Here is a 26,636-nt window from a genome sequence, read left to right on the forward strand (position 1 = left end):
CCACACTATCCCAGCAAAAAATGTGTAGGCTATGTTGCAGTGGCTTTGTTACTTATTACCTTTATAGCCTATATTTATGAATTCATATCCAATTTCCTATGTAGAGTGTTTTGGACAGACCATAATTCAATACTAGAATTATGTATGTATTAATGTATGTATTTTGCTTTTGGAAAATCCTGTCATGTCAATCCAGGTGATTTTTATCATGAATGTGTTTAAACAAATGTATTGTAATAAAAGTAAAAGAACTACACACTACCTGCTTTTAATTTACATGTTATAGACAGCGAATATGTAAACATTTATGAGACATGTAGGTTTTACATCAATTGCAATCATGTATAACATTTACCTGTCTGTTTTCAGCCAAACTTTCAGGACCATTTAAAAGATTGAATATAAACTCCAAGCTCATTTTTATCAAGACATACTGAGTTTTTTTTAATTGAATTTAAGACACTAGGTGAGAGAGTAGATGAACGCAATAAAAGCGCATTTAATTTGTACATTTAATTCTGATTACATTCAAGAAACATTCAACAATCAACAGAAGCCCCTAAAATGCAGCATGTATGGGCTCAATTATTGAAAAGTAAATGTTTGAATATCTGACGACAAGATTTAAAACACCACTCAGTACTGATCTCTACTATACAGTTATTATTTTCAGACTATAAAATATGCATTCGAATCCCTGCCAAGTTTACATACTAAATCACTTTGTTTAGCAACAACAAAAACACGTTATTACTGGTAATATGGTCTGTAGCGGCCCTGATCCGGGTGATGCGGCCCCGGCATCTGTCCCTGTGGAGGGGGACCCTGCATTCGGGGAGGAGGACCCCTGGGGGCCGGCCACATTCCTGGACTCATGCCCCCCGGCTGGTTAAACGGCGGGCTGAGTGTGCTCTTGTCCTCAGGAAACTGGGGGTTGTAATGATGGGGTGGCGGGGCGTTGACAGGGGGTCCACCGTGTTGAGGGGGCGGCCCGGGTGGTGGATGGTTCATAAACGGGGGCATCTGACCAATGAGGTGTCCGGGAGGCGGGGTGATGGGTGGGGGGACAGACGATAGTGGCGGAGGGGCCTGGTTGAAAACCATGTGAGGTGTGTTAGAGCCCTGTCCCGGGTGCGGCATGGGGTGATTGATGGGGGGAGGGGGCGGAGGGGGTCCGTAGTGCTGCTGAGGTGGCGCCATCATGTGATGCGGATGGGTCACGACGGGCTGACCCGGATAGTCTCCAGGGTGATGGTGAGGGGGTGGAGCGTTGCCGGGCTGGGGAAGTGTGTCACGTGATGGTCCGGAGCTCGCAGAATCGTCCTGGATGGGAACCGTGATGAGGTTGCTGTGCTTTCGCGTGGTGACGGTCGAGATGCGGAAGGTCTCCTGAGAGAGAGAGCGGGACGGCCCCATGTCTCCCGGTTGTTGGCCTTGCGGAGGTCGGTGGTCATCGTGGGAGGAAGAGGGAGGTTGGCTGTATGGGTCGTGACCTTGATGAGCCAGAGGAGGAGGGATGAGCACATGGGGCTTGGGAAGGTGAGGCGGAGGCACGCGGAAGCGGTCGGACACCTCCGAGGCTGGAGGAAGGTGGAGAGGGTCAGAGCGGCTGCTGGAGCTCTTGCTGGACCGCATGTGTCGGTGGTTGATGTGGGCCTGCAGGTCCCTCTGGGACAGATAGGTGCGTTTGCAACCCTGAACGATACTACACATGTAGAGAGAGCCACGCTGGCACTGTTCAATCCGCTGGACCGGGTCTGTACAGCTGTACATGTTCAGACTGGAAACAGAGAGGACATATGGAGAAGCATCAACGTTATGAACATTAGTACAAACTAGGGCTGAACGATACATCGAATTTTCATCGTCATCGCGATATGAACTTGCGCGATGAACACATCGCAACAGACAGCCTGACACGATGAATAATGCTTGGTTCAGATTACAAGATTTTTGTGTCTGTTACGATAGTCATGGTGTCAGATTACACGATTTTGACTCCTAAAATCTTGTCTTGTCATGGACAAGAAACATGTCAGACTACACGTTGCTTTCGGACCAGTCATAGCGTGCCATCACACGCACACATTCACTCGCAAACATTCACTCGCGCACACACACACACACTCACTATCCCTCACTCACTCACTCGCGCACACACACACACTCACTGTCCCTCGCGCACACACACGCGCACTGGCGCGCATACAAACTCACTGTTGCTCGCACTCTCACACACTCACTCTCGCTCACATACTCAACCCGTCGTGGAGGACCGTTAAAAAATTAAACATGCTAGTCTTTCTGTCGTGAAGCATCGCAGACGCGACGTAGGTTGTCGCCCACTATGACACACTATACGAGATGAAGCGATGAATCTTGGGCCCGACGCCCGTTGTCGTTTACGAATCTCCACGACACTACGTCAAACGGATCGTCCCAAAATCGCGCTAAAATCGTGTAATCTGAACCAGGCAGGTAATAAACGTTTGACCTATCACGCAAAGAACCTATTAAAGCACTAAAAGACATGGGAACAGTATAGCTAACATTCACATTTGAATATTTATCGCAAGTCATATCGTCATCGCAATATTAAACAATGTTATCGCACATCGCAGCTTTTCCTCATATCGTGCAGCCCTAGTACAAACCATATTATTAACAATGTTGAAAACAGTTGCTTTTTCATGATTCATGTTTAAAAGAACAGCATTTATTTGAAACAGATATCTTTTGTAATATTAAAAATGTCTTTACTGTCAGTTTAATGATAAATTTAATGCATCCTTGCTGAATAAAACCAATTCTTTCTTTAAAAAATAAAAATAAAAAAAAATAAAAAAGTACAGACTCCAAACTTTTGAACATTAGGGTATATAATCCAGTCCTATATCTGCATCAAGCCAAGCATTCTCTATTATAGTATTAAACAACAGTATAAGGCATTATATTTGTATGCAAATGCTTAAGTAGAGGTAAAAACTGCTTCTTATTCTTACCCTGGACACATCTTATCACCCTTCCTTTCATGATGCAAAGCGCACTCGTAGCAGAAAACATGCTTACATGGGATCTGCAAAGAATTAATATGACGTCACCAAAAAGCTGTCACTTGTAAATTGAACATCTGTTACACATCAACTGCTCTCACCATGCGGCCATATGTTTTAATTGGCAGTCCACATTTGTCACAAAAATGGACAGGTGTCTCATCCTTTTCACCGATCAAGTTTAGCTAGAAAAACAAAAAAACAAGAGTGACCACAACACTTCAAACATGAGCAATCGAGAGGTAAGTATATTTTACAATATATATTTATATAGATGTACCTTGTAATCCCAGTAGAGCTGCTGTGGGAACCGACGCTGAGTTGCAAATGCATCTCCTGCTTTCACACCACAATCAAATCGGTCTTCCTGCTTGAAGTTAAACCCTTCTAGCAGAAACACAAGCTCCATTTGTAGTGCATCATAATGTCTGATAATATGCTTGATAAAATGTAGAAAAATGTGTCAATGAAAATACATAGACAATACCTTCTTCTCCAGAATGGGCTTTGGGTGGTAACCGTCCCGCTGGTCTCTGCGGTCGTGGGGCAGGTTTATTCCTGGCCTGTTTGGGAAGAAGTTTGATTGGGATCCTCCTCCTGACATCAGGACCACCTAACGGCCCATCCGTACCCTGCATATCATTGTCTGCAATGAAGAACAAAAATTAAGTGTTAATTTTGATCAAGTTGTTCCAAACCTTTACGAGTTTCTTTCTTCTGTTGAACACAAAAGAAGATATTTGAAAGAATGCTGGTAACCAGACAGTAGCCATTGACTTCCATTGTATTTTTGTCCTACTGGAAGTCAATGGGTCAAGTCAAATGTTTGATTACCAACATTCTTTAAAATATCTTCTTTTGTGTTCAGCAGGAGAAAGAAACTCATACAGGTTTGGAACAACTTGAGGGAGAGTAAATGATGACAAAAGAAATTCATTTTTGGGTGAACTATCCCCTTAACCAATCACAAACTGAGACATATGAGTAGCGCTGAATAAAACGTATATGCATGCAGTCTGTATCGATTAATTCGAAATATAACTAGAGAACAGATGAAACATTTGCATTTGTGCATAAATAAGACGATATTCTGCTAGGTTAACATTGAAACTGATGTGAGCGATAAGTTACAACAAAATTCAGCTCAGACGCGATTAGGTTACCTTAAATAACCTCAAAGGCTGTATGTATTTTTTTACATCATGATGCAGGCTTTTTTTTAAGATATTGAATAAACGGAATCAGGAAGATAAACGCCACATTGACATAGAGGCCATAACCGATAGTGATATAGGATAAGGTCTTTAACCAGGCATACACAAGATGTAGCTCGTCTTTCCATACGCAAACATATGTAAAAGTTCAGCGCTGTTATTTTGTGGTTATAAGAAACGCGTTTTGGATAACATAAACCTATGATTGAAAACCATAAATTTCCCTCCTTACCACTGTGGTCCATAACTATGTGAAGCCAGCGTTCGACGGCGCTTCCGTTTTCTACACTTCAAAATAAAAGTATCTGGTTGTTTTTAAAATAAAACGAAAACTTTCTGATTGTTTTCCAAAAAAAAAAAAAAAATAAAATAAAAACCATTAAATAAATAAATGTAAGGTTATGCCTGAAATTATTGTTTACATCATAATTTCTTCAGAAAGCAATTGTGAATTTTAAATTTTCGTTTAATGTACAGACGTGGCTAAATGTATGGGCAGTGACAAATTTTGTTCAGTATTTTTTTTTTTTCTCCAGATGATTGTTTCTATGGTATACTGGAAAACAATGATAAGCATTTCATACGTTTTAAAAGCTTTTATTGACAAAAGCATTCAATATCCATAGAGTCAGTGTTTATGTTGACCATTCTTCTTCATAACCTGTGCAAATCGATCTGGCATGCTGGAAATCAGCTTCTGGGCCAAATTCTGATGACGATCAATTCTTGCCTTGTTTATGCTCGGAGATAATCACGGGAGCATGTCTATGTTCCCACAGCCCTATGTTCCCACAAATGGCCTACCCCTGACCCCACCCCTAAACCTACCCATACCTGGGGTTTAGACAAAATCGTAAAAAAAAAAAAAAAAATCTTAGAAATGTGGGAACATAGGGCCGTGGGAACATAGGGCTGACCCCATTATGACAATGTGTGGACTACTTCTTGTCCATTCGCCTTTTGAGGATTGACCACAGGTTCTCAATGGGATTTAAGGTCCAGAGAGTTGGCTGGACACTCTGGGATGTCCTGAAGCCTTCTTCACTGCAGTTAAACCTCATTCACACTTTCCTATATGCTGATTATTTTTTCATAATTATTATTATTTATTTTTTTGGCCAATAAAGCTATTTGCAATTATTTAAAGTGCATCTGATCACTCACAAATGCAAAAATCTAACCTTTTATTGAAGTAAAAGAATTGAAAATGTTTTTCTCCAAAACACATTGGGAACTTATGGAAGCTTGTTTCCGCCACAAAATAAAAAAAAAATAAAAGATAATTGCGACTTTTTATCTCACAATTGCGAGTTTACATCTCGCAATTCTGACTTTATTTCTCAGAATTGGGAGATATAAAGTCAGAATTGCGTGAAATAAAGTCAGAATTCTGAGATATAAAGTCAGAATTGCAAGATATAAAGTCACAATTGCGTGTTATAAAGTCAGAATTCAGACTTTTTTTCTCGCAATTGCGACTTTATATCACGCAATTCTGACTTTATATCTCAGAATTCTGACTTTATATCACGCAATTCTGACTTTATAACACATAATTGCGAGTTTATATCTTGCAATTCTGACATCTTTTCTCAGAATTGTGAGATATAAAGTCCAGTTCTAAGGGGGAAAAAAAGACAGACTTTTTTTTTTTTACCTTAAAATAGTTTATATCTCACAATTCTGACTTTATAACACGCAATTGCAACTTTATATCATGCAATTCTGACTTTATATCTCCCAATTGCGTGATATAAAGTCAGAATTCTGAGATATAAAGTCAGAATTGCGTGATATAAAGTCGCAATTGCGAGAAAAAAAAGTCAGAATTCTGACTTTACAACACGCAATTCTGACTTTATTTCATGCAATTCTGACTTTATATCTCGCAATTCTGACTTTAAAACACGCAATTGCGACTTTATTTCACGCAATTCTGACTTTATATCTCGCAATTCTGAGAAATAAAGTCAGAATTGCGAGATGTAAACTCGCAATTGTGAGATAAAAAGTCGCAATTATCTTTTTTTTTTTTTTTTTTGGCGGAAACAAGCTTCCATAGGAACTAGTATTTATGGAAGCTTGTTTCCGCCACTGAATAAAACATTTTAAAAGATCATTGCGACTTTTTATCTCACAATTGCGAGTTTACATCTCGCAATTCTGACTTTATTTCTCAGAATTGCGAGATATAAAGTCAAAATTGCGTGAAATAAAGTCAGAATTCTGAGATATAAAGTCAGAATTGCGAGATATAAAGTCGCAATTGCGTCTTATAAAGTCAGAATTCGGACTTGTTTTCTCGCAATTGCGACTTTATATCACGCAATTCAGACTTTATATCTCAGAATTCTGACTTTATATCACGCAATTCTGACTTTATAACACATAATTGCGAGTTCATATCTCGCAATTCTGACATCTTTTCTCAGAATTGTGAGATATAAAGTCCAATTCTAAGGGGAAAAAAAAGTTGTCTTTTTTTTTAACCTTAGAATAGTTTATATCTCACAATTCTGACTTTATAACACGCAATTGCGACTTTATATCATGCAATTCTGACTTTATATCTCCCAATTGCGTGATATAAAGTCAGAATTGCGAGATATAAAGTCAGAATTGCGTGATAAAAAGTCACAATTGCGAGAAAAAAAGTCAGAATTCTGACTTTATAACACGCAATTGTGACTTTATTTCACGCAATTCTGACTTTAAATCTCGCAATTCTGACTTTAAAACACGCAATTGCGACTTTTTCACGCAATTCTGATTTTATATCTCGCAATTCTGAGAAATAAAGTCAGAATTGCGAGATTTAAACTCGCAATTGTGAGATAAAAAGTCGCAATTATCTTTTTTTTTTGTGGCGGAAACAAGCTTCCATAAGTATTTGCCCCCTTTTATTAAATACTTTTTGCAACCTCCTTTTTCCAAGATAACAGCAACAACTCTGAGACTTCTCCTATAATGCCTGATGAGTTTGGAGAACACCTGGCAAGAGATCAAAGACCATTCCTCCATACAGAATCTCTCCAGATCCATGTTGGTGCTTCTTCTCTTCAGTTCACCCCACTCATTTTCTATAGGGTTCAGGTCAGGGACTGGGATGGCCATTGCAGATGCTTGGTTGTGTGCTCAGTGACCCATTTTTGTTTTGATTTTGAGGTTTGTTTTTGGATCACTGTCCTGTTGGAAGATGGCCCGTTATAAGATTTCTAGCACAGGCTGTAAGGGTTTGATTTTTTTATCTGTTGGTATTTGATCGAATCCATGATGCCAAGTATCTGAACAAGATGTCCAGGACCTCTGGCAGAACATTAGGCCCACAGCATTAAAGACACAGCAGAGTATTTCATTTTACACATGGGGTACTCTTTTTATCCCTGTGTGAACCAAACCCATATTAAGTGTTTGCTGCCAAAAAGCTCTTTTCTTGTTGTTGCTTGGCCTGTATACCATACTATTAAATAACATACTTATTACTGAGAATTCACAGACCCACATCAACAATATTCAAAATATTTACTTACCAGAGACAGATTGTGACAGAAGTCATTGGGTTTTTGAAATGTAAAAACGTCCAGAGTTTGTTTTGGTCCAAAGCATGAGATCATGAATGAATGAATGAATGTAGTGATATCAAACTCTTTAGTGTCCTCTATTGGTCAGAAAATGAAAGTGACACTTCCTGAGTGTAAGCTGCAGGCGTGGCTCCAGGTGATCACTGTATTACTGAGACACATCACAGCAAGACACCAAGATTAAAGGACGCTGCTGTAAGTCACAGAAAATTGTCATTGATATATATTTCTCACAATACTTAAAACAAATATTCCTTCAAAAATGAAATTATTTCTTGAAATGTTGCAGGGCGGCGTCCGTTTTAATCTACGAACAAGGTATGATCTTGCTTTTGTTTTCCATTATGCACCTGTCCTTTGTTATGAACATTTTGACTGCTGACAATAAATGTTTCTCGCTGTTAGAAACATTCAAGTAGTTATAGATTAAAAACTATTTAAAATATTCATTAGCATGCCTTAGGATGAAAACTAGTACTTTGTAGCTATCTAAAGATGACCTCATATTTAAATATACATGTTTTGATAAGATTAAGCATAAAAAAAAACGTTTTTAGACATGTAAAAGTCAGAAATTAAAAAAAAAAAAAAAAAAAAATATTTTCCTGATCTCACAGAATGATGACTGCGTCACAGTTTATTTGGACATAATAGCCTGTGCTATCACACAGATCTCGGTTTTAGGTTTTACGTCAAACAAACAACGTAATTGTTCAGAAAAATAGTTCAGTTCGGCTTTGAGCAGTTTGGCTGATTTGAATGAGAATTTGCATTAAACCTGATGATTTCAACAGTCACATGAAGGAGAATGAAAACACATTTGTTTTTCTTTTACCAGACCCTCATAAATGATAAATGTGTTGTTTATACTATAAACAATCCAAATGTATTTTAATCACATGCTCTTTCATAACATCAAATAGTGAAAGTAAGGCCGAAGGCGAGGACTGAGTCAGCTTTATGAACTGTGCATGTCTGCGCCATTTTATTTTTATTACCACAGAAGAGCAGAGTCAGGAAGCCGTGTTTATGGCTGCAGGTGTTTTTCAAAAACTTCATTGTATGTGCAATGATGTCATGTTCTAATGCTATGGCAGCAATAGACAGACACACCCTGTGTCCTCAGGTCACATGGCCTGTGTGTTTACAGAGTGATACTAGTCCGTTGAAGGCAATAGCTGCTGGATCGAGTCACGTGATACCACAAAGGGCAGGGTGAAATAACAAAGTCCTCTTCCTCCACGCAAACAAAATAAAGAACCGCAGCAGAGAAAGGAAATAGAAAATGGTATTCAGGCAAATTAAGGGTTAAATGTGATGCAAGAGACGGTTGAATTAGTGTCATAAACATGATCACACCTTTCAGAACACGATGGTGGAAGAAACGAGACAGCCGAAAAACGCCACATCCCTCCAGGCTGGACCTGGTGATGTAGACCACAACATTGTCTATGCCAATAATATAAGGTAATCATTTGTTCAGATGAATATATTGTGAAATACAATAGAATACTTTACACGCAAATCTTTTTTGGTCTGAACATCAGAGTCACCCAGCTTATTGGACGACGGCTGGCTCAGATAGGGGACGACTTGGACTTCAAATGGCGTGAACAACTGCCAGTCCAATTGCAGCCATTGGATTTGGGGATTTATCTTTACGTCCTAACCAGGACAACGTTCTCTGGGTGAGTTGAGCATCCCACATGCTCAAATGCCAAACGCAATCCATTTAGGATGCTTCGAATAAAGAGAGTGACAGTTTGGTGTGGTTTGTTATCACTGTAATAAGCAGGATCCTCGGAAACCTCTGGGGGTCTAAAATTATGCCAATGTTGAGGACATCCTGGTTGATTCCACAGCTTCAAAATGGCTGTCAGGAGGCTAAGAAGTGGGCAGCCAGGGTAAGGACAATACTTTTTTGTGTGTCTGTAAATAGATATAAATCTTGGGTAAAGACACTCAAAAAGTCCTATAGACAACTGTTCAAACATTTGGGGTTGGTAAGATTTTTTTTTATGCTTTTGAAAGAGGTCTCTTCTGCTCACCTAGGCTGCATTTATTTGATCAAAATACAGTAATATTGTGAAATATTATTAAAATTTAAAATAGTTGTTTTTATTTTAACATTTTTAAATGCAATTCAGTCCTGTGATTGCAAAGCTGAATTTTCAGCATCATTACTTCAGAGTAACATGATCCTTCAGAAATCATTCTAATACGATGATTTGCTGCCCAAGAAACATTTCTTATTGTTGTTGAAAACAGTTGCGCTGCTTAATATTTTTGTATAAAACTTGATACATTTTTTTAATAAAAAAAAAAACAGCATTTACTTGATTTAGATTTTTTCATAACATTACAGATTTATTGATTTACTGTCACTTTTGAGCGATTTAATAAGTAATAATTTAATAAAGTATTCATTTCTTTCAAAATAAAAAATCTTACTGACCACTTTTGAAGTCAATATTTGAGGATTCCTACGGTTTTTAAATATATTTCTATGATTTTTCCATTTTTCTTTCACAAACATTTACAAAGTCTAATTCATATTTTATAGCCATGCATAAGTAGACAAAAATATATTCACTACAGAAATGTCCATGGTTTTGTTGTTGTTGTATTTTGTTAATTTAAATGAAACACACAGGCCTAGAAAGAATGCTTTCATATTTTCAGGTTTTACATGACTGTGGCAACCCTGGTATTTAAGTGAAACTGTGGTATAAAAAAAATGTAATTATTATTATTTTCTTTTAATCTTTTCTCAGGTGCCCAATGTTTCTGGCTTGTCTCGCAGGGCCACATGCATACTGGTGTCTGCTTTACTACTGGCCACTGTGTCTATCTTCCTTGTAACTTAGTATAGATATGAAGACAGAATGTGACAGTGAGGGGGTCAAGAGCTGGTCTTTGGCTCAAATATAACCATTTTGCTGATTTTTTTTAAAGAAAACTTCTTATTTTGCTTTTATAACTGATTCAAATTAAGTGCTGGTTCACATATATACATATATGTGCAGGTTTTCGCAAGTTAAAAATGTTTTGTGTGTGTGTATTGGGTCTATTGCTGGATAATTGGGCCAATGAATTGTTCCTCTAAAAGCATTTCTATATGCTGGAAGCTGGACTTTCCAAACCATCAAGCGCAATAAAAGTTTTAAAAAAGAAAACAAAGTGTATCGTTTCTTAGTATTTATCAGCAAAAAGACAACAGATTGACTGCACAATCACAGATCAATCCTCTGTCAGTGTAACATCTACATGCGTATAGTTCTTAAAGGCCTTCATATTGCACTTCTGTAGCGTTGAACCCAAATGTCTACCAGGTCCCACCTCATAGGTGTGAGGAAACTCCTGCCCCTGGGATCTTTCATAAATCTCATGCAGCGTCTGCTCCCATTTCACCGGAGACACCAGCTGTTTGGCCAGCTGATTCCGTACGTGCTTGTCATGCATGTACCGCTTGCCGTCCACATTGGAGTGCACGGAGATCTCGGGCCGCCGTACCTCTATCTGTCTGAGGACGTCTCTCAGAGGCTCGACCGCCGGCTCCATCAGTGCCGTGTGAAAGGCCCCGCTAACCGGCAGTAGTCGCGTTCTCATGAATTTCAGCTCTCTGGAATGGCTTTGAAGGAAATCCAAAGCCTGTGTGAGAGAATGTCTGTTAAAAGCATGGAAAGGCTTAACAATTATGAAATCAAAATCTATTTACTCTTAGTGTCTTAGTCTTTTTGCATTTGTTCCAAATGATGAATCTTACCTCTTTGTGGCCAGCTATTACTCTCCCATCTGGAAAAAGGTAGTTGGCAATGGCACACACAGGCTCTTGGATACCACGAGACAAACAGTGCTCCCTAGCTTGGACGCAGGTGTATTTGTAGTTGGCCTGAGGTCGGCCAATCACAGACAACATGCCACTAGGTACTCGGTCGGAGGCCTTCTGCATGGCTTCTGCCCTCACCTTTACTGCAAACAAAGCTGTCAGCACAGAACAGGGCATTTTGATCAAATAAATGTGTGTGACTCTCCTGAAAATCGTTAAATAACATATCCAGGGCTCTAGGTCATATTTTACAGCCAAATCAAAATAAAAAAGTGAAATAATATTTGGATTCACTTATGGAAGCTTGTTTCCGCCACTGAATAAAACTTTTAAAAGATAATTGCGACTTTTTATCTCACAACTGCGAGTTTACATCTCGCAATTCTGACTTTATTTCTCAGAATTGGGAGATATAAAGTCAGAATTGCGTGAAATAAAGTCAGAATTCTGAGATATAAAGTCAGAATTGCGTGATATAAAGTTGCAATTGCGAGAAAAAAAGTCAGAATTCTGACTTTATAACACGCAATTGTGACTTTATTTCACGCAATTCTGACTTTATATCTCGCAATTCTGACTTTAAAACACGCAATAGGCCTTATGCCCAGCTGCACTACTTCCTGAACTTCAGCCAGCTCCTTTGTTTCCTGTCTGCCATTATTGGACAAACTGATTAATCCAGGTGTGTCTGATTATTGTTACTGAGGTCAGGCACACCTGGATTAATAAGTTCAGGAAGTAGTGCAGCTTGGCATAAAGGCTATTGCGACTTTATTTCACGCAATTCTGACTTTATATCTCGCAATTCTGAGAAATAAAGTCAGAATTGCGAGATGTAAACTCGCAATTGTGAGATAAAAAGTCGCAATTACCTTTTATTTTATTTTTATTTTGTGGCGGAAACAAGCTTCCATATTCACTTCATTTTGATGGTCCCTTTAACACATTCTGTTGACTATATAAGTAACTTTGCACCTACATGTCTACTAACTTAAGAAAAGGAAGACTACTGCTATTCAAATAGCTAATTTTGTATGTTTTAATAAACGTAAGGGTGAGTTTTACCTTCAGCGAAGTTCATTGCACCAGAGAAGACCAAAGCAGCAAATTCACCAACACTGAAACCTGCTGCAGCCACACAGCTCTCAATAGCCTATAAAGGGGGTCAATGGGTTTTACATAAGTACTGACCACATGCTCATATATTAATTATGCATACACAACACTGCCAATACTAATAGATGAGCCATAACTATTCTGATATTGCGAATAACTTACAGCAGGATTTTCATGGTTCAGTCTTTCCACAGCAGCCAGTGAGCAGACAAACACAGCTGGCTGGCAATGAACAGTCTTCATCAGATCTTTCTCGGGTCCATTCAAGCAGAGTGACAGCAGGTCATAACCAAGCACCTTCTGAGCGACAGCAAACATCTCTTTGACATTACCATACTTCAACATTCCTTTTCCCATACCGACGAACTGACTTCCCTGTCCGGGGAACAGAAGGACAGACGCGCTCCCCGGAACTCTGCGGGTTTTCTTGGGCTTCTCCTCGCCAGAGCTGGACTGAGTTCCATCAGATGAGATGGGAACATCTGACAGTTTTCTGCAAAGGTAGACAGTCGCCTTATTCCGAAACAGACGAACTTTACTACAACACCTGAGAGTCACGCTGAGATTCATGATAAAAACTTGTTTGTTAAAATGAAATTCAACATGTATGTATCAGCATGCACTCTTACTGCGGAGGTCAAATGCACACATTACTCTTATTTTGGAGCGTCACAGGAAGACAACGCGCACATGCGTCACACGAACTATACAGTATTCCTGCGATATCATGATTTTATCAGACAATATTAACATTTAGGAAACCAAAATACTTCGGTAGCACTGTCGTGTTTCTCACATGCCTTGTGTGGAATTTTCTTCTGTTCGTATATCGCGTTTAGTCAGGCAAACGACAAAAGCACAGCGTCATCTAGTGTACTGGATGTCATAATCTGTGTTTATGTCGTTTCTAATCCCTGCATATATAAAATATTAAATGTATGAATATATTTTAAATGTATTTACACAGAAATTAGACTGTTGCTAGGTGTCATGCGGAGAAGCCGCCACAAAGGCACATCAGGTCGGGCAAGTTGTCACACATGTAAATGTTTTTTTTTGTTTTGTTTAGTGATTCTGTATTATATATATGAAGAGTTCAGATGCAAAAGCCTCTAAGTGCCATCTGAAATCTTCTTATAGAATGAACATTTTTATGAAGCTTGTATTTAAGTTCAGTAATTTCACTTAAATGACAATTAATAGGTAAATTCATTGCCATTTAAGTGAAATTACTGAATTTAAATATACAAGCTTCATAAAAAAAGATATATATATATGTGTGTGTGTGTATATATATATATATATGTATGTATATATATGTATGTATATATGTATATATGTGAGTGTATATATATGTATGTATATGTATATATATGTGTATGTGTATATGTGTGTGTATATATATATGTGTATGTATGTGTATATATATGTAGATATATGTATATGTGTGTGTATATATGTATGTATATAAATATATATGTATATATATATTTATATATGTGTGTGTGTGTATATATGTATATACATGTATATATATGTGTGTGTGTATATACTGTATATATGTGTGTGTGTATGTATATATATATATATATATATATTATATATGTGTGTATATATTTAAAAAAAAAAACATAAACACACACATATATTATATGTTACTAATATATTTATATAATATTATACTGTAGCCTATTGTTACTAAATGATGGTGGATTCTGAAGTGATGCATGGTTTGAAAAATCACAGGTTAGACAGCAGACGGCTGAATGTATCATCAGTGGATAAAGGCAAGCGCTGGAGTACATGTATGCAAGACCAATATTTTTCATCTGCAGAAACCATCCTGCCAAAAACCCATCCATTATATTCCTGGGAAATTAAAAATACCTTTCAATATCCTCTCAGTTCATGCTTAATGCAAAGCAACCGGCTTCCTTTTTTTTATGATTAAGTCTTAATCAGATAATAATACCTTTGCAGCAAACATGTCATGGTAGAGAGTAAGTTAAATGGTTTCATTTTTTTTTTTAATTTTTTTTTTTTTTATTGGACTGACAGAAAATGCTTAAACAATACACAAAACATTCAACCGGCAAAAACTGGCTTCTTTTGAGCCCTTGCATGGCAATCCAATTTATTAAACTACAGATGCTCGGTTATACAAAATTGCACCACTTTTAATTAAGGCTTTTAAGTTGACACTTGGCCATCCACCCACCCTTACCTGCCTCCACCCGCCGCCCATCAGAAGCAGATGATGTTGCATTTGAAATACTGTGCCTCTGTCTCAATCCAAAGGTCCCCCCCCCCACATCCCCATCCCCCCATTTTCCCTCAAAACAAGCATCAAGGCATTTGCTCGCAGTAATCAGAACACCACACGACTCGTAATGTTAACCTTTGTCCGCTGCTGCTCGGACACTCCCTAGGAGTCGTGTTCTTCACTTTACACAGTGCAAATCCTCAAAGCATTCATAAACAATTCATTGTGTGTACATACGGCATGCTGCACCCTGTCGCTTTGATGTTTAAAGAGACAAGTATTTAATGCTACAACATTCTTTATGATTGCACTTGATGCACAATTAATTCTTTTAATTTTTTTTAATCAATTATTCCCATTTTTTTCTCGCTTAACACAAAGTTCCCACACCCCCACATTCAGTTAATCCAACAGTAACGAAGACAGAAAACGGCAAATTATTACAAAGTCGAAACAGTCACTAACAGACATCTTTTCCTCACTCTTTACTGACAGGATCCAATATTTGGTTTTCATATCCTCGGTTTACACCAGATGCATCAGCAAGCAAGGGGAAGGGGGCGACGTTTGAGTATCGAGAGTGACAGTTTGTTGTTCCTGTGTATTAAAACCCCCAATTCTTTAAAATATATACTGTATACATGTCCTACATTTGATCAGGATCAGCTTTGTCAAGAGGGATTTGACTACTTGACTACTTATTATGAAACCACCCAAAAGATGCTTCTGACAGATATGGGTGGTCCTAAAACAAAATTTTCAAACCCTTTATTTTGAATACCCCCTTTTTTAAAAAAAAGCCTGCTGTACAAAGTTCTTTGTAAACAAAACAAAGAAACCCGGCATGGCCAATGAGATGGACCTAAGATCACGGAAATTAAGTTTAGAATGAATCATCATGAGAAATTAAGAAGAAAAAAAAGACAACACATATTTGAAGGCAACATCTGAGGCTAAGGACAATGATAGTGACAGAAAAATTATATTTTTGAACTTTTTACATGTACATCACTGTATCCACAGGTTTTTCCTAAGGTAAAACTCAATAGCTGTTGTGAATATATCATCTCCATAGAGCAAAAATCTAGTAACTTTATAAAAGAGAAAAAAAGGCAGATGATAAAGAAATCATGTTTAGAATAAAATCAAAAAAAAGAAAAAGTTACAAACAAATTAAAAAACAACAAAAACAAGGAGTGAAAGTTAGCTGTAAGAATGGTTTATATAGGAGCTCTTTGGACTTCCTCTCCTCTCTGGCTAAAATAGTGGTGCTTATAAATATCATTGTAATTGCCATGGCAACGTGCACAGCCTGGTTAGACATTCCCTCCTTACATTTACAACGGTGTCTGTCTCCGTTAGCGATAACACTGCGTGTAGGCTCTGTAATTTTTTTTATTATTTTTGTCTAGCTCTGTATTCATTTACTCATTTAATTTTTTTATTCAGTTGCATACAGTTAGAATATATATTTATATATTTATATGTAAAAATCTCTTTCTCGCGACATTGGAAAGTGATGATGGTTATCTATGTGCAAAAAACTGTCATGGTACTGTAGCCTTGATTCCATTGGTTGGTTGTTGGTTGGTTGGTTGGTTGGTTGTTGGTTTGTTAAAGGGGCATCACCACATAGGAAAGTCCATTCGATGTTAGGTTTTAGTAACGTCGGAATGCTGGCACTGCTGAGAGACACAGCAGTAAATCAGACCTGCAGGAAGAAAAAAAAAAAAGAAAGAAGTGTAATCACTTTTGGATCTAAATATAACCTGATTTCTATGGTTTCTATAAAAAGGGGCTTTAGAGCATTGATTGTGCTGAGCTGTCAATCATTTCTGCTCAGCCAATTATAGTTGAGATCCTACCTGGCTCAGAGCAAAAGAACAGCTGTATATTAGAGCAGCTGGCAGGTGGACTTTTTGCGTGCCTTTCCGGGTACTGGAGTTTTCCTGTTGATTTGCCGAACCAGGTCATAGAAGATCTGCAGAGAGAGAGAGAGAGAGAAAACATTTCTCAGTGAACTCATACATGTGCTGTCAAATTGGATGTGTTTGTAAAGAGGCCAAATATCAGAGGAGACAAGAGCCATTTTTCATGATGACAGTCTAGACCTTTGGTAGTCAACCTGTACTTTTAATGTTAGTGTTGTGGTTCAAAGTGTCACATTTGCTGCAGAACTGTTTTGCAGTCAACATACATTTACAGACATATTCGCTATTCTTTAAAGTGATTATCCTTATTTAAATGAAATAATTATAGAAAAAAAAACAAGAAACCAAACAAAAACACACAAAAGATCCACAATACAACACAAAAACAACAAAAAACATCAAAAGAACAACTAAATGAAATGTAAAACAAATCAAAAACACCACAACAAATCCAAAAAGAAAAACTAAATGAAATAGAAAACAAAACCAGTGAACTAGACAAAATACACACAAAAAAACAAAAACACAACACAAAACAAATCAGAAAACAAAACAAAAAAGAACAACTAAATGAAATGCAAAACAAAAACACACAAAAACAAAACAAATCTTGAAAAAAGAACAACTAAATTAAACGAAATACAAAACAAAACCAAGGAACCAAACAAAAACACACAAACAAGAACAAAAACGCAACACAAATCTGAAAACAAACAGAACTAAACGAAATGAAAACAAAAACACAAATCTAAAAAAAAAAACTGAACAACTAAATGAAATTAAAACAGAACAGAGCAAAACAAAACACAACAAAACAAAAATATGTTTTTGGCTGACGACACTCAATCCCTCCTCTCCAACCACCTGTGAGATCATGATCCAGCGATCCACTTTTTTAATAAATTCCCGATGGATAGATAAAATCAACGTCTATCCTGCATTTTATCTCATTGAATATCCCGTTTCACTCATAAATGTCACATTAGAGTTATACTACATTATACTAACCGTATGTTGTCTCTTTTTTGGCAATAAGATCACATTTACAGCGAAAATATAAAACCAAGCTCCCGGCTCTTAATGCAAAGCATATTCATGTGGTGTTTTTAAAATGTGGCTTTTACAAACAAATGAAATGTGTCTACTTGGCTCCCAAACTGGGACAAGTACTACAGCTCTAGACCAAAACAGAGATAAATCACTCATTCAGAGGTGTGACACTTCCCCACACAGATGTTCAGCTCCTAGAGGAGACAAAACAGCTCCTGCATCATCAGTCAGTTCCACACAACATCTGCAGCTTTTACGCAATGACCGTAGCAGACAGAAACATGTTAAACAACACCGGTAATACAGCAGGATTTGAAGTAAAGTCTCTGCCACCATGTGTTGTGTACAGAAGCAGATTTGGGATGTGAATTGAGAAGGATAAGCTTATAATCCATGCTTCGATACACGTAACAACAGATGATCTCAGTTATACGAGATAAACAGATGCAGAACTACAGGATGCACCTTACACTAAAAGGTTTTGACAATCAGCACAAAGTAGCAAACTTGTGCAGATTAACAGAGCAAATGGGCTTGCCTGAACCCCATCAAATCAATAATGGCTTTTTCCACTTCATTTATTGAATGGAAAGTGGATAAATGAAAAGATTTGACCATAGCAACAATTCCAAGCGAGAGAGAAAGCCCCGCCAGCACCAAATTTCCCGTCTAATCCTGTCATGTCCTGTTCAATTAGCTTTTTGCATTGCTTTGTCCATGAACATCAGCTTTTCAAAGTAACTTACACAACTTTGACTCTGTGTTGAAACGTTTCTGCAAAGAAACGTAATAATGTGAGGAAAAAAAAGCACTGTGTTAACTGAAAGTAATCAATCACTTTGACTGGTCTCTCTCAACTAAAGTTCCTCATTATCTTATTGAGAGCTCAATAAGCTTGGTATCTGAATTTCGCTTACAGGAGAGTCTGAGACTTTAATGACGACGCAGGTCTGTGCTTTGACATGAGTAAATGAAAAATCCTGAAGCAACGCCAAAGCGCGATAAAAAAAGACGAAGACCTCAAATCATCACCTTCTGCCCTGCAGTAACCCCTCATAAACTACAAGACATACTCCAGCTCAGCACATGGGTTTCATATAACTCAGCTTGTAAGGAGAACCAAGCAAGCACAGTCATACTGCGATAACTTACTGGACTTTCTAACTGACTGAACTCAAAGCAGCACTATGTCATGTAGGCAGAGTCCTGCTGCTCACAAAAGGGCGTTTTGTGTCTGACTGCCGCAGCTGACTGCCTGCTTTGCTAATGTGTGACTACGCTTTCATGGAGAGATATCACTAGCTGACAATGACACTCTTCTGAGACCCCAGCAAAGAAGAGTGACGCCAGCACAGGCATGACAAGACAACTCAAGCCTGACCTGAACTGAAAAGATTGGGGAAAAATCATGTCCATACACAGCCTATGTAGGTGTACATGTACTGTTTGTGTGTGTATACACATACATATACTGTACATTATATATACATACACACACATATATATATATGTGTGTGTGTGAGAATGAATCTTATATATCAATGAATATGACAGCTTTTCTTCTTTGATTCACCTCTAAATTAACAGATTTAAAGCAATTTTTCTCAAATATTAAGACTGTATAATAATGCAATAGCCTATAAATGAGGATTTCGCAAAAAACTTATGAAATCTGTGTGATTATGATAAAAACTTTAGGTCATAGGTAGGTCATAAGATAAAATATAAAATACCTTCATGAAATAATTTCATTTCATTTATTTTTTTAATTTAAAAATATCATTTTTTGTTGAATTTTTTTTTTTAAATGTATACACAAAGGTTAGTTCATTTGATTAAAAAACAAAAAAAAATCATCATATTTTTAGTATAAAAAGTGCCCCTGCTGGTAGATGCTGTAACTACACCATTAAAAAACATTGTCCATTGATGGAAATTCAAAAGTAGCCATGTATCCTTATAAATAAATATTGGAATGCATTGTAAAACCTCTTTTTTAACATGAGAAATGTGACTTCTTGTAGTATAATGAGTAAAGAGATGCCTTGATCCTTTCCATCAAATCACGCTCACCTCGTTGACGTTAATCTTGGACTTCGCAGAGGACTCCAGGAAAGCACAGCTGTTCCACTGGCGGGCGAGATTCTGGCCCTGTTCTTTCCCGACCACCCTCTCGTCTTCCAGATCACACTTATTACCCACCAGGATCATCGGCACCTGAAAGGAAACGCTTCAACTGAGTTTAAAGAAATAAGATAACACTGTAATTCAATGGGTAAGGAATTAGAACAAAGAAAGTCAATGTGCATTTGACAAGCAGTGACAATTAATTAGCATTTTCAGCACACCACTGAGAAGTAATAAAGTAGTTGATTAGATCAGCAAAAGAAAAAAAAAAACAATAGTTAAAATATAAGTGCATGATTTCCTGATGTACAAATGCTTCTCTATTAGTTTTTCATCTTGGGAGCTATTTAGAGACATTAGCAGAAACAGGCATTGCTACATCAACAGAAATCATTCTTGAGGGGCAAGAGTTTCCAACAGCTGTTGTAATTCCTTAATTGAAAAAAAGCCACAAAAAAGGTAAAAAGAAGAGATAGAAGAAACCCCTTTGGTCATTTCGAAGCTCTAAATGCAATCATATTTTCATTTAACACCACAAAAGCAGCTAAAACTCCCACACAACTCTCAGCTTTTCAAATGAAACGCAGTCCAGATATCATAGCAGAAGTGAAACTATGAGACACAGCATTTGCATTCATTTTCGACCGATACTTTCAAAGCAACAAGGAAACGGACATGTTGCGTAAACGCTAACAACCAAAGCAAGTAGCCAAGGCAGTGTATATAGCTGAAACGTCCTGTGTTAAATCAGCTGAGCTGAGGAAGTGGACAGAAATAGTGCAGGTCAACTGAGGTCATCACACTATCATCTTTCTCAGAAGCTGTTTAGAATGAGTTCCTACACACACACACCTTTCACTAGGATTCACTTCCTCCCACGCTCAACAAAGTTGGCCGCAGTTCAACCCAAGCCTAGTCGGATTTTGTGACAAAAGAAACTATATCTTAAGGGGATTTCACACACACAGTTATTTGCGGTGTCAAAACAACAGGAAATCGGTCGTTTTCAATAAAAGTTGTTGATTTTAAGTCAGTTTGATTCATGCATTCATTTGTTCATGATATGATTAAAAAATGCATTAGGTTTTTGGGGGAGTCGCACCACATATCATTATAGAAACTGAATTTACCTCGCATGCATTGTCATAAAAAGGTCAAACTATGTGATATTTTAACCCTTTGATATTCCTCACATAGGATCCTCGCTTGTGATCCTCTGTGGTTGAAAGAGACAAGCGCATAATTATTTTATTAAATGTGTTTAAATTAAATCTTATTATTTAAACTACTGTACTATATTTTGTTTCAATAATATTTATTGTACATTTAGACATTATCAAAGACCCCGGCCCCGTGTTTTTTTCTTTTCTTCATGTAGCAAGTGCCACAAAAGTCACTTTCGAAAAGTAAGTTTCGAACCATTGCATGTAACAATTAAAAAAATTTCAAAGACCAATTTTAGGCAAATTTTTTTTGGTCTAAAATGACCAAAGACGAGGAGTTATAAAACTTATAGACACACAGTCATGAGGATCAGCAGGCGTTCTTTCAGCAATATTTAAAAAAGTGGCCATTAAAGGGATACTCCACATTAAAATGAAAATTCTGTCATCATATACTCACCCTCATGTTGTTTCAAACCTGTAGGAATTTCTTTCTTCTGCTGAACAGAAAGGAAGATATTTAGAAGAATGTCAGTAACCAGACAGTTTTTGGTACCATTGACTTCCATAGTATATTTTTTTTCCTACTATGGAAGTCAATGGTACCAGAAACTGTCTGGTTACTGACATTCTTCTAAATATCTTCCTTTCTGTTCAGCAGAAGAAAGAAATTCATACAGGTTTGAAACAACATGAGGGTGAGTATATGATGACAGAATTTTCATTTTAAAGTGGAGTATCCCTTTAACAAAGCCCACATATAACATTACAAACAAGAATGCAAACTAGCAACCTCCAGGGATAATTTTTCTGTATGTGAAAACAAAAAACAACCAAAATAAACCCTTATAAGTAAACTCAGCAACTAAACGGTATGGTTGCCCAACCAGAACTATCAAACAGACAGAGGTGGACAAGAAGGAAAAAAAAACAGTCCTTATGTCAACAAAGACGAGGCTCTTCACAGCTGAAAGGTCACCCTTATTGACAAAGGCAAGCGTAAGGGCTGAGGGTGGGTGTGAAAAAGGAGATACTGGTGCTGACGACAGGCTAAGCTGAAAGCTAAAGGAACATGAACACGATGGAGTTCTTGAAGATTAAGAGGAGACTCACATCATCCGTGTCTTTGACCCGCAGAATCTGTTCTCTCAAGTCCTGCAGGTCGTTGAAGGTGGACTGTGCTGTTATGGAGTATACTAGTGCAAAGCCCTGGCCGTTCTTCATGTACAGGTCCCTCATGGCTGTGAATTGTTCCTGAGTGGGAGAGAAAGAAAGCAACGATGAGTTCAGATAGTGTACGGAGGAGTTGAGGTACTGACGGACCAATTTACAAAAATCTCTAAAACACTCCAAAAGATTAATAGGGAGTGCAGAGCATGAAACAGTCGGATGAAGCTTTTAAATAACTGATAAGGTACCAACATATTGTGCAAAAACTACACAGAATTGTTTTACTGCTTTATAGCAGTTATTATATCTGAGGCATAAGCACAAACATGATGCGACTTTAATGTTCACTTGATTTTAATGAACCGTATTATTAGTAGTACTGTAAGTAATAGTACTGATTGTTTATAAGGTTAAATGTGTTCCCTGTGCACTCACTTGGAAACTGTGTAAACATGAATTTACACTTCCCTTCATTTCCCTTTCAAATTTAATTAAAAAAAATGTCCAACCCCAAACTTTCGAACGGTAATGTATATCGGACTCACAAAAGAAACAACACAAGAGAGGGGTGTCCTCCATTTTGAACCACCACATGAAGAACTGACATTCATAAACTTGAGAACATCTTTCACATTGCGGTTTTGAATGAACCTCAGATAGACTGTCCTGTCCTGTCAAGTCAACGAGGCACATCAGTAACTCCGCAGCTTTGTTTCCTCTGGGTCAGTGTGCTGAATGTGGCCAGAGCTGCTGAAACCCGTGGAGAATAAAATGGTTGTCAAAGGTAACTTGTAATATGTGTAGTGAAGGAAGGCTAGGGAGGAGAAATAATGATCTTTCTCTCTAGAGGACACAACAGTGTCTCATTAAACGTGCTAGTGAGTGGGCATGAGCTTTGGATTTGTTGAGAGAAAATCCACACAAACAGACTCAAAGAATTGTACTGTCTATGTTACATCCGTGAAATACAGAGAAAGAATGTTTTTATCCTTTTTAGAGATCGATAGATGTTGGTCACCATTTACTTTCATTACAAGGGAAAAGAGCAGCGTGAACATTCTTCAAAACATCTTCTTTTGTGCTCTAAGTCTTTCAGGTTCGGAACAACATGAGGGTGAGTAAATGATGACTGAATGTTCATTTTAAGATGAACTATCTCTTTAATAGATATGGTACTTGTGTATATCATTTGCAGACTGACTTGAAATTTACGGCTAGAAAGTTAGTTCGGCATTACACAAGAAGTTAAGTACATTTTCCTCTAGCTCTCATCTTGAACTCTTCACTTTGTGGTTTCAGCTCACCAACTTTCTCAACCAAATTTAATTAAGATTATGTTCTTGAGAGCAACTAGCACTCAATTAATAATAATCATTTCAGAGCAAGTGCCAGTCCTACTGTACAAAAACTGCAGCCAATTTGTAGTTCACATCCCTGACAGTAATATTCTCAGCTTTTTTGGCTCGCTTTTATTTGACCATGGCTCCATTCTGGGGCAGAGAGCCCAAGGACAACATTCACCATCTGTCACTACAACTCAAGAGTTGTTAAACAGGGGCTTGTGGAACTGGAAATATGTCCTTATCCCCCACAGGGGCCAAAAATGCTCTGTAACCTCCTGCACCTGTATGAGATGAGGACGGCCATGAAGATGCACATGTACGCAGCTATTCATCATTTAGCTTACAGAAGGGGGAGACCAGGGGCAAGTGACACACTAAATCGTGCTAAAGTCATGACACACACTTAGAAGCAGCTCTCTCTTGTCATCTGAGAAAAAATTGTGCGATTGTTTTACATTGAGAAATTTTCAACAAAAATTCAGATAAAAAAAAATTGTTACTTCTGCAATCTAAATATTTGATACCTTTGAATTCAGACTATCTATTTGATCTCCAGGTTGTTGGTTAAAAGTCAACATGACTTACTGTACTGACGTTGGCAGCTACCATACAAGATTTTATCTTGGCTGTGACGTCAGGGAACATTTAAACACTAGTTGCAATGCATTTGTGTGACTGAATTGAAAAATCATTACATCTATGTTAAGATTTATATAAATCTATGTTATTTTATCAAAGCATCTAGTTGAAGACTGTTTTTGACTCATCAGCTGATCAATATACTTTACTAAAAAGCATTTATTAACTTAAGTCAATATCATATAAGGGTTAGCAATATTCAGTAATATTAATATGATTTTAAGAAATAATATTGTTTTCATCCATGGTCTTATTACAAATAGAGTGGGATGGATTATAATTTAAAAAATTAAAACACATACACACATATACATACATTCATACATACATACATACATACATATATAGCTTTAATAATGACTGTAATACTATAGATAAATAATTATTTCTCATGTGAAGTACATTTAATAATTAACCTTTCACACATACAAATACTTATTATACCGAAAAGGTTGCAGATTTATGGAAATCTGCAAGTTATCAAAGAAAGTTCTGATCACAAAGTGTCTTACCGTTCCGGCAGTATCCAGAATTTCCAACATACACTGCTGTCCATCCACCTCCACTTGCTGCAAAACCAGAAAAACAACAGAAAATCTGAGACAAACAACAAACTGAGAGGCTTTGTCAGCTGCATCATTAAAAAACAGCCTCTAATGACACATGAGCCTGTACTGTATATGAGCGCTCATCACTGCCGCCCCCTGCAGAGCTCTATATGGAACATTCCAGCACTGCCAACTTCATGTGGTCTCTAATTGAGTTGGCTAAACACTTTCTGTGACTCACTAATTTAAAGTGAGGCTATGGGTGTGTATTACACAAAAAAAAAACTATGACACTTCCAGATTGTAACATCCTTTTACCCACATATTTGTGACATTTAAATATCAATTAATAATTATAATTAATAATTAATTAATTAAAGGGACGGACAACTTTAATTTAATTAAGTTGAATACAGGATTCAACTCATTTATTTAAGTCAGTTTAAAGCTGCAGTCCGTAACATTTGGCACTCTAGTGGTTAATAAACAGAACTGCATGCGTCTTGCGGAAGAACATTGTAGCCGGAGCTACTTTTCTCTCTCTGTTTATGTCTATGACGAGTCACGCAGGTACTGGGATACTCCGCAGTATAACCAGTCTAAAATAGTCAGAATATAAACACTTATTATAGGTGTAACATAGTGATTCAGGATAAGACAAAAACTCGGTTTGGAAAATAGATTCATGATGTACTCGCTTATTATATACATTTTGTAAATTCTGAACACAAAAAAAGTTACGGACAGCAGCTTTAATGTAATTTAAGTTGAAATTACTTAAACATCCAAGTTGATTGTATGTGATGAACTACTTTAATTTTTTTAAAAACTGGGTTGATATTTTCTTATAAACGTAATGAAATTCATATTTCAAGATATATTAGGCATAACTTAAGTGTCCAAAAATATCCAAATATATTTGAGGCCACTGTATAGATTGAATAAAATCTACAGGAATTAAATCTCATACTGTACGTCAACACTGGTAAGCCTTCCCTACAGGAAGTGCCCATGGGACGGCAGCATAAGCAATGGCGAGGAAGGGAGGTGCTGGTCATGATGGGACTTCCTTTTACTGTTTGAGTGAAGGTTCATTTTTAGACACGGCCTTTGTCTCAGGGCCTTGGACAGAGGCCATTAAAATATAAACATCATCGAACACCGCAGTCTGAGCATAGGGTCGATGAGACATCCCACAAACAAACACACAGCATTTTCTTTGACGTGTGTTACTAGGGTGGGACAGAATACGTCCTGTAGAAACGTGTCAATTGTTAGAGATTCTGTCATGATAAACCCGCAGTGCAATTTGAAAAAAAATCTGACACAAGCAGAAAACTATATTCTACACTGCAAAGCGGATGGGCGTTTCCAGTTCATTGATTATAGACAGCTTCATTGATTATAATGGGAGCCATTTAGTTTTAATGCAAGGCACTGCACCATTTGGGTTTGGTGTAACTGTAGGTTGTTTAACAATTTAGGACATAAATATAGAATTAAACTGATGTGAAACTGTATACTGTTATATTTTAATTCTAATAACATTATTATATTAATTCTCAGTGTTGAGGGTAATGCATTATAAGTAATGTGATTACTTTTTCAA

General features: G+C 37.4%; 4 protein-coding genes across 14 annotated transcripts in view; 1 reads left to right on the forward strand and 3 right to left on the reverse strand.

Annotated features, from left to right (window-relative positions):
- Window positions 1-252: 252 nt before the first annotated feature.
- cbll1 (Cbl proto-oncogene-like 1, E3 ubiquitin protein ligase) lies at window positions 253-4,557 on the reverse strand. 6 transcript variants are annotated; one of them, XM_081363378.1, is made up of 6 exons: window positions 4,500-4,557; window positions 3,541-3,699; window positions 3,334-3,437; window positions 3,155-3,238; window positions 3,003-3,076; window positions 253-1,780 (listed from the first exon to the last, which is right to left on the reverse strand). In XM_081363378.1, the coding sequence occupies exons 1-6, from the start codon at window positions 4,510-4,512 to the stop codon at window positions 751-753; spliced, it is 1,464 nt and encodes a 487-aa protein (XP_081219504.1). In that variant the 5' UTR covers window positions 4,513-4,557; the 3' UTR covers window positions 253-750. The 6 variants fall into 6 exon arrangements, with proteins under 6 accessions (XP_081219504.1, XP_081219503.1, XP_081219506.1 ...); XM_081363377.1 differs by having other exon boundaries at window positions 3,334-3,440; window positions 4,500-4,551; XM_081363380.1 differs by having other exon boundaries at window positions 4,217-4,503.
- A 3,444-nt stretch (window positions 4,558-8,001) lies between these two features.
- bik (BCL2 interacting killer) lies at window positions 8,002-11,013 on the forward strand. 2 transcript variants are annotated; one of them, XM_081363707.1, is made up of 6 exons: window positions 8,002-8,043; window positions 8,138-8,166; window positions 9,215-9,315; window positions 9,396-9,536; window positions 9,641-9,752; window positions 10,623-11,013. In XM_081363707.1, exons 3-6 carry the CDS (start codon window positions 9,221-9,223, stop codon window positions 10,713-10,715), a joined length of 441 nt encoding a protein of 146 aa, XP_081219833.1. In that variant the 5' UTR covers window positions 8,002-8,043; window positions 8,138-8,166; window positions 9,215-9,220; the 3' UTR covers window positions 10,716-11,013. The 2 variants fall into 2 exon arrangements, with proteins under 2 accessions (XP_081219833.1, XP_081219834.1); XM_081363708.1 differs by having other exon boundaries at window positions 8,008-8,043; window positions 9,644-9,752; window positions 10,623-10,755.
- On the reverse strand, window positions 10,992-13,687 carry mcat (malonyl CoA:ACP acyltransferase (mitochondrial)). Of its 5 annotated transcripts, none has more exons than XM_081363706.1 (6): window positions 13,594-13,687; window positions 13,153-13,286; window positions 12,956-13,045; window positions 12,743-12,830; window positions 11,615-11,832; window positions 10,992-11,499 (listed from the first exon to the last, which is right to left on the reverse strand). In XM_081363706.1, the coding sequence occupies exons 2-6, from the start codon at window positions 13,273-13,275 to the stop codon at window positions 11,089-11,091; spliced, it is 930 nt and encodes a 309-aa protein (XP_081219832.1). In that variant the 5' UTR covers window positions 13,276-13,286; window positions 13,594-13,687; the 3' UTR covers window positions 10,992-11,088. The 5 variants fall into 5 exon arrangements, with proteins under 5 accessions (XP_081219832.1, XP_081219830.1, XP_081219831.1 ...); XM_081363704.1 differs by having other exon boundaries at window positions 13,423-13,600; XM_081363705.1 differs by lacking the exon at window positions 13,594-13,687 and adding an exon at window positions 13,448-13,591.
- A 2,107-nt stretch (window positions 13,688-15,794) lies between these two features.
- The window catches only part of rap1b (RAP1B, member of RAS oncogene family), a 52,258-nt gene continuing 41,416 nt past the window's right edge, over window positions 15,795-26,636 (reverse strand). Inside the window, exons 4-8 of the mRNA XM_081363797.1 lie at window positions 24,992-25,048; window positions 22,441-22,581; window positions 20,111-20,254; window positions 16,922-17,037; window positions 15,795-16,767 (exon numbers count right to left, since the gene is read on the reverse strand). Coding sequence (XP_081219923.1) covers window positions 16,951-17,037; window positions 20,111-20,254; window positions 22,441-22,581; window positions 24,992-25,048 — 429 coding nt within the window. The 3' untranslated portion in view covers window positions 15,795-16,767; window positions 16,922-16,950. The remainder of the gene's footprint in view (window positions 16,768-16,921; window positions 17,038-20,110; window positions 20,255-22,440; window positions 22,582-24,991; window positions 25,049-26,636) is intronic.

Source organism: Scardinius erythrophthalmus (genome assembly GCF_964197995.2).
Source record: "Scardinius erythrophthalmus genome assembly, chromosome: 4".
Classification (NCBI taxonomy): domain Eukaryota; kingdom Metazoa; phylum Chordata; class Actinopteri; order Cypriniformes; family Leuciscidae; genus Scardinius; species Scardinius erythrophthalmus.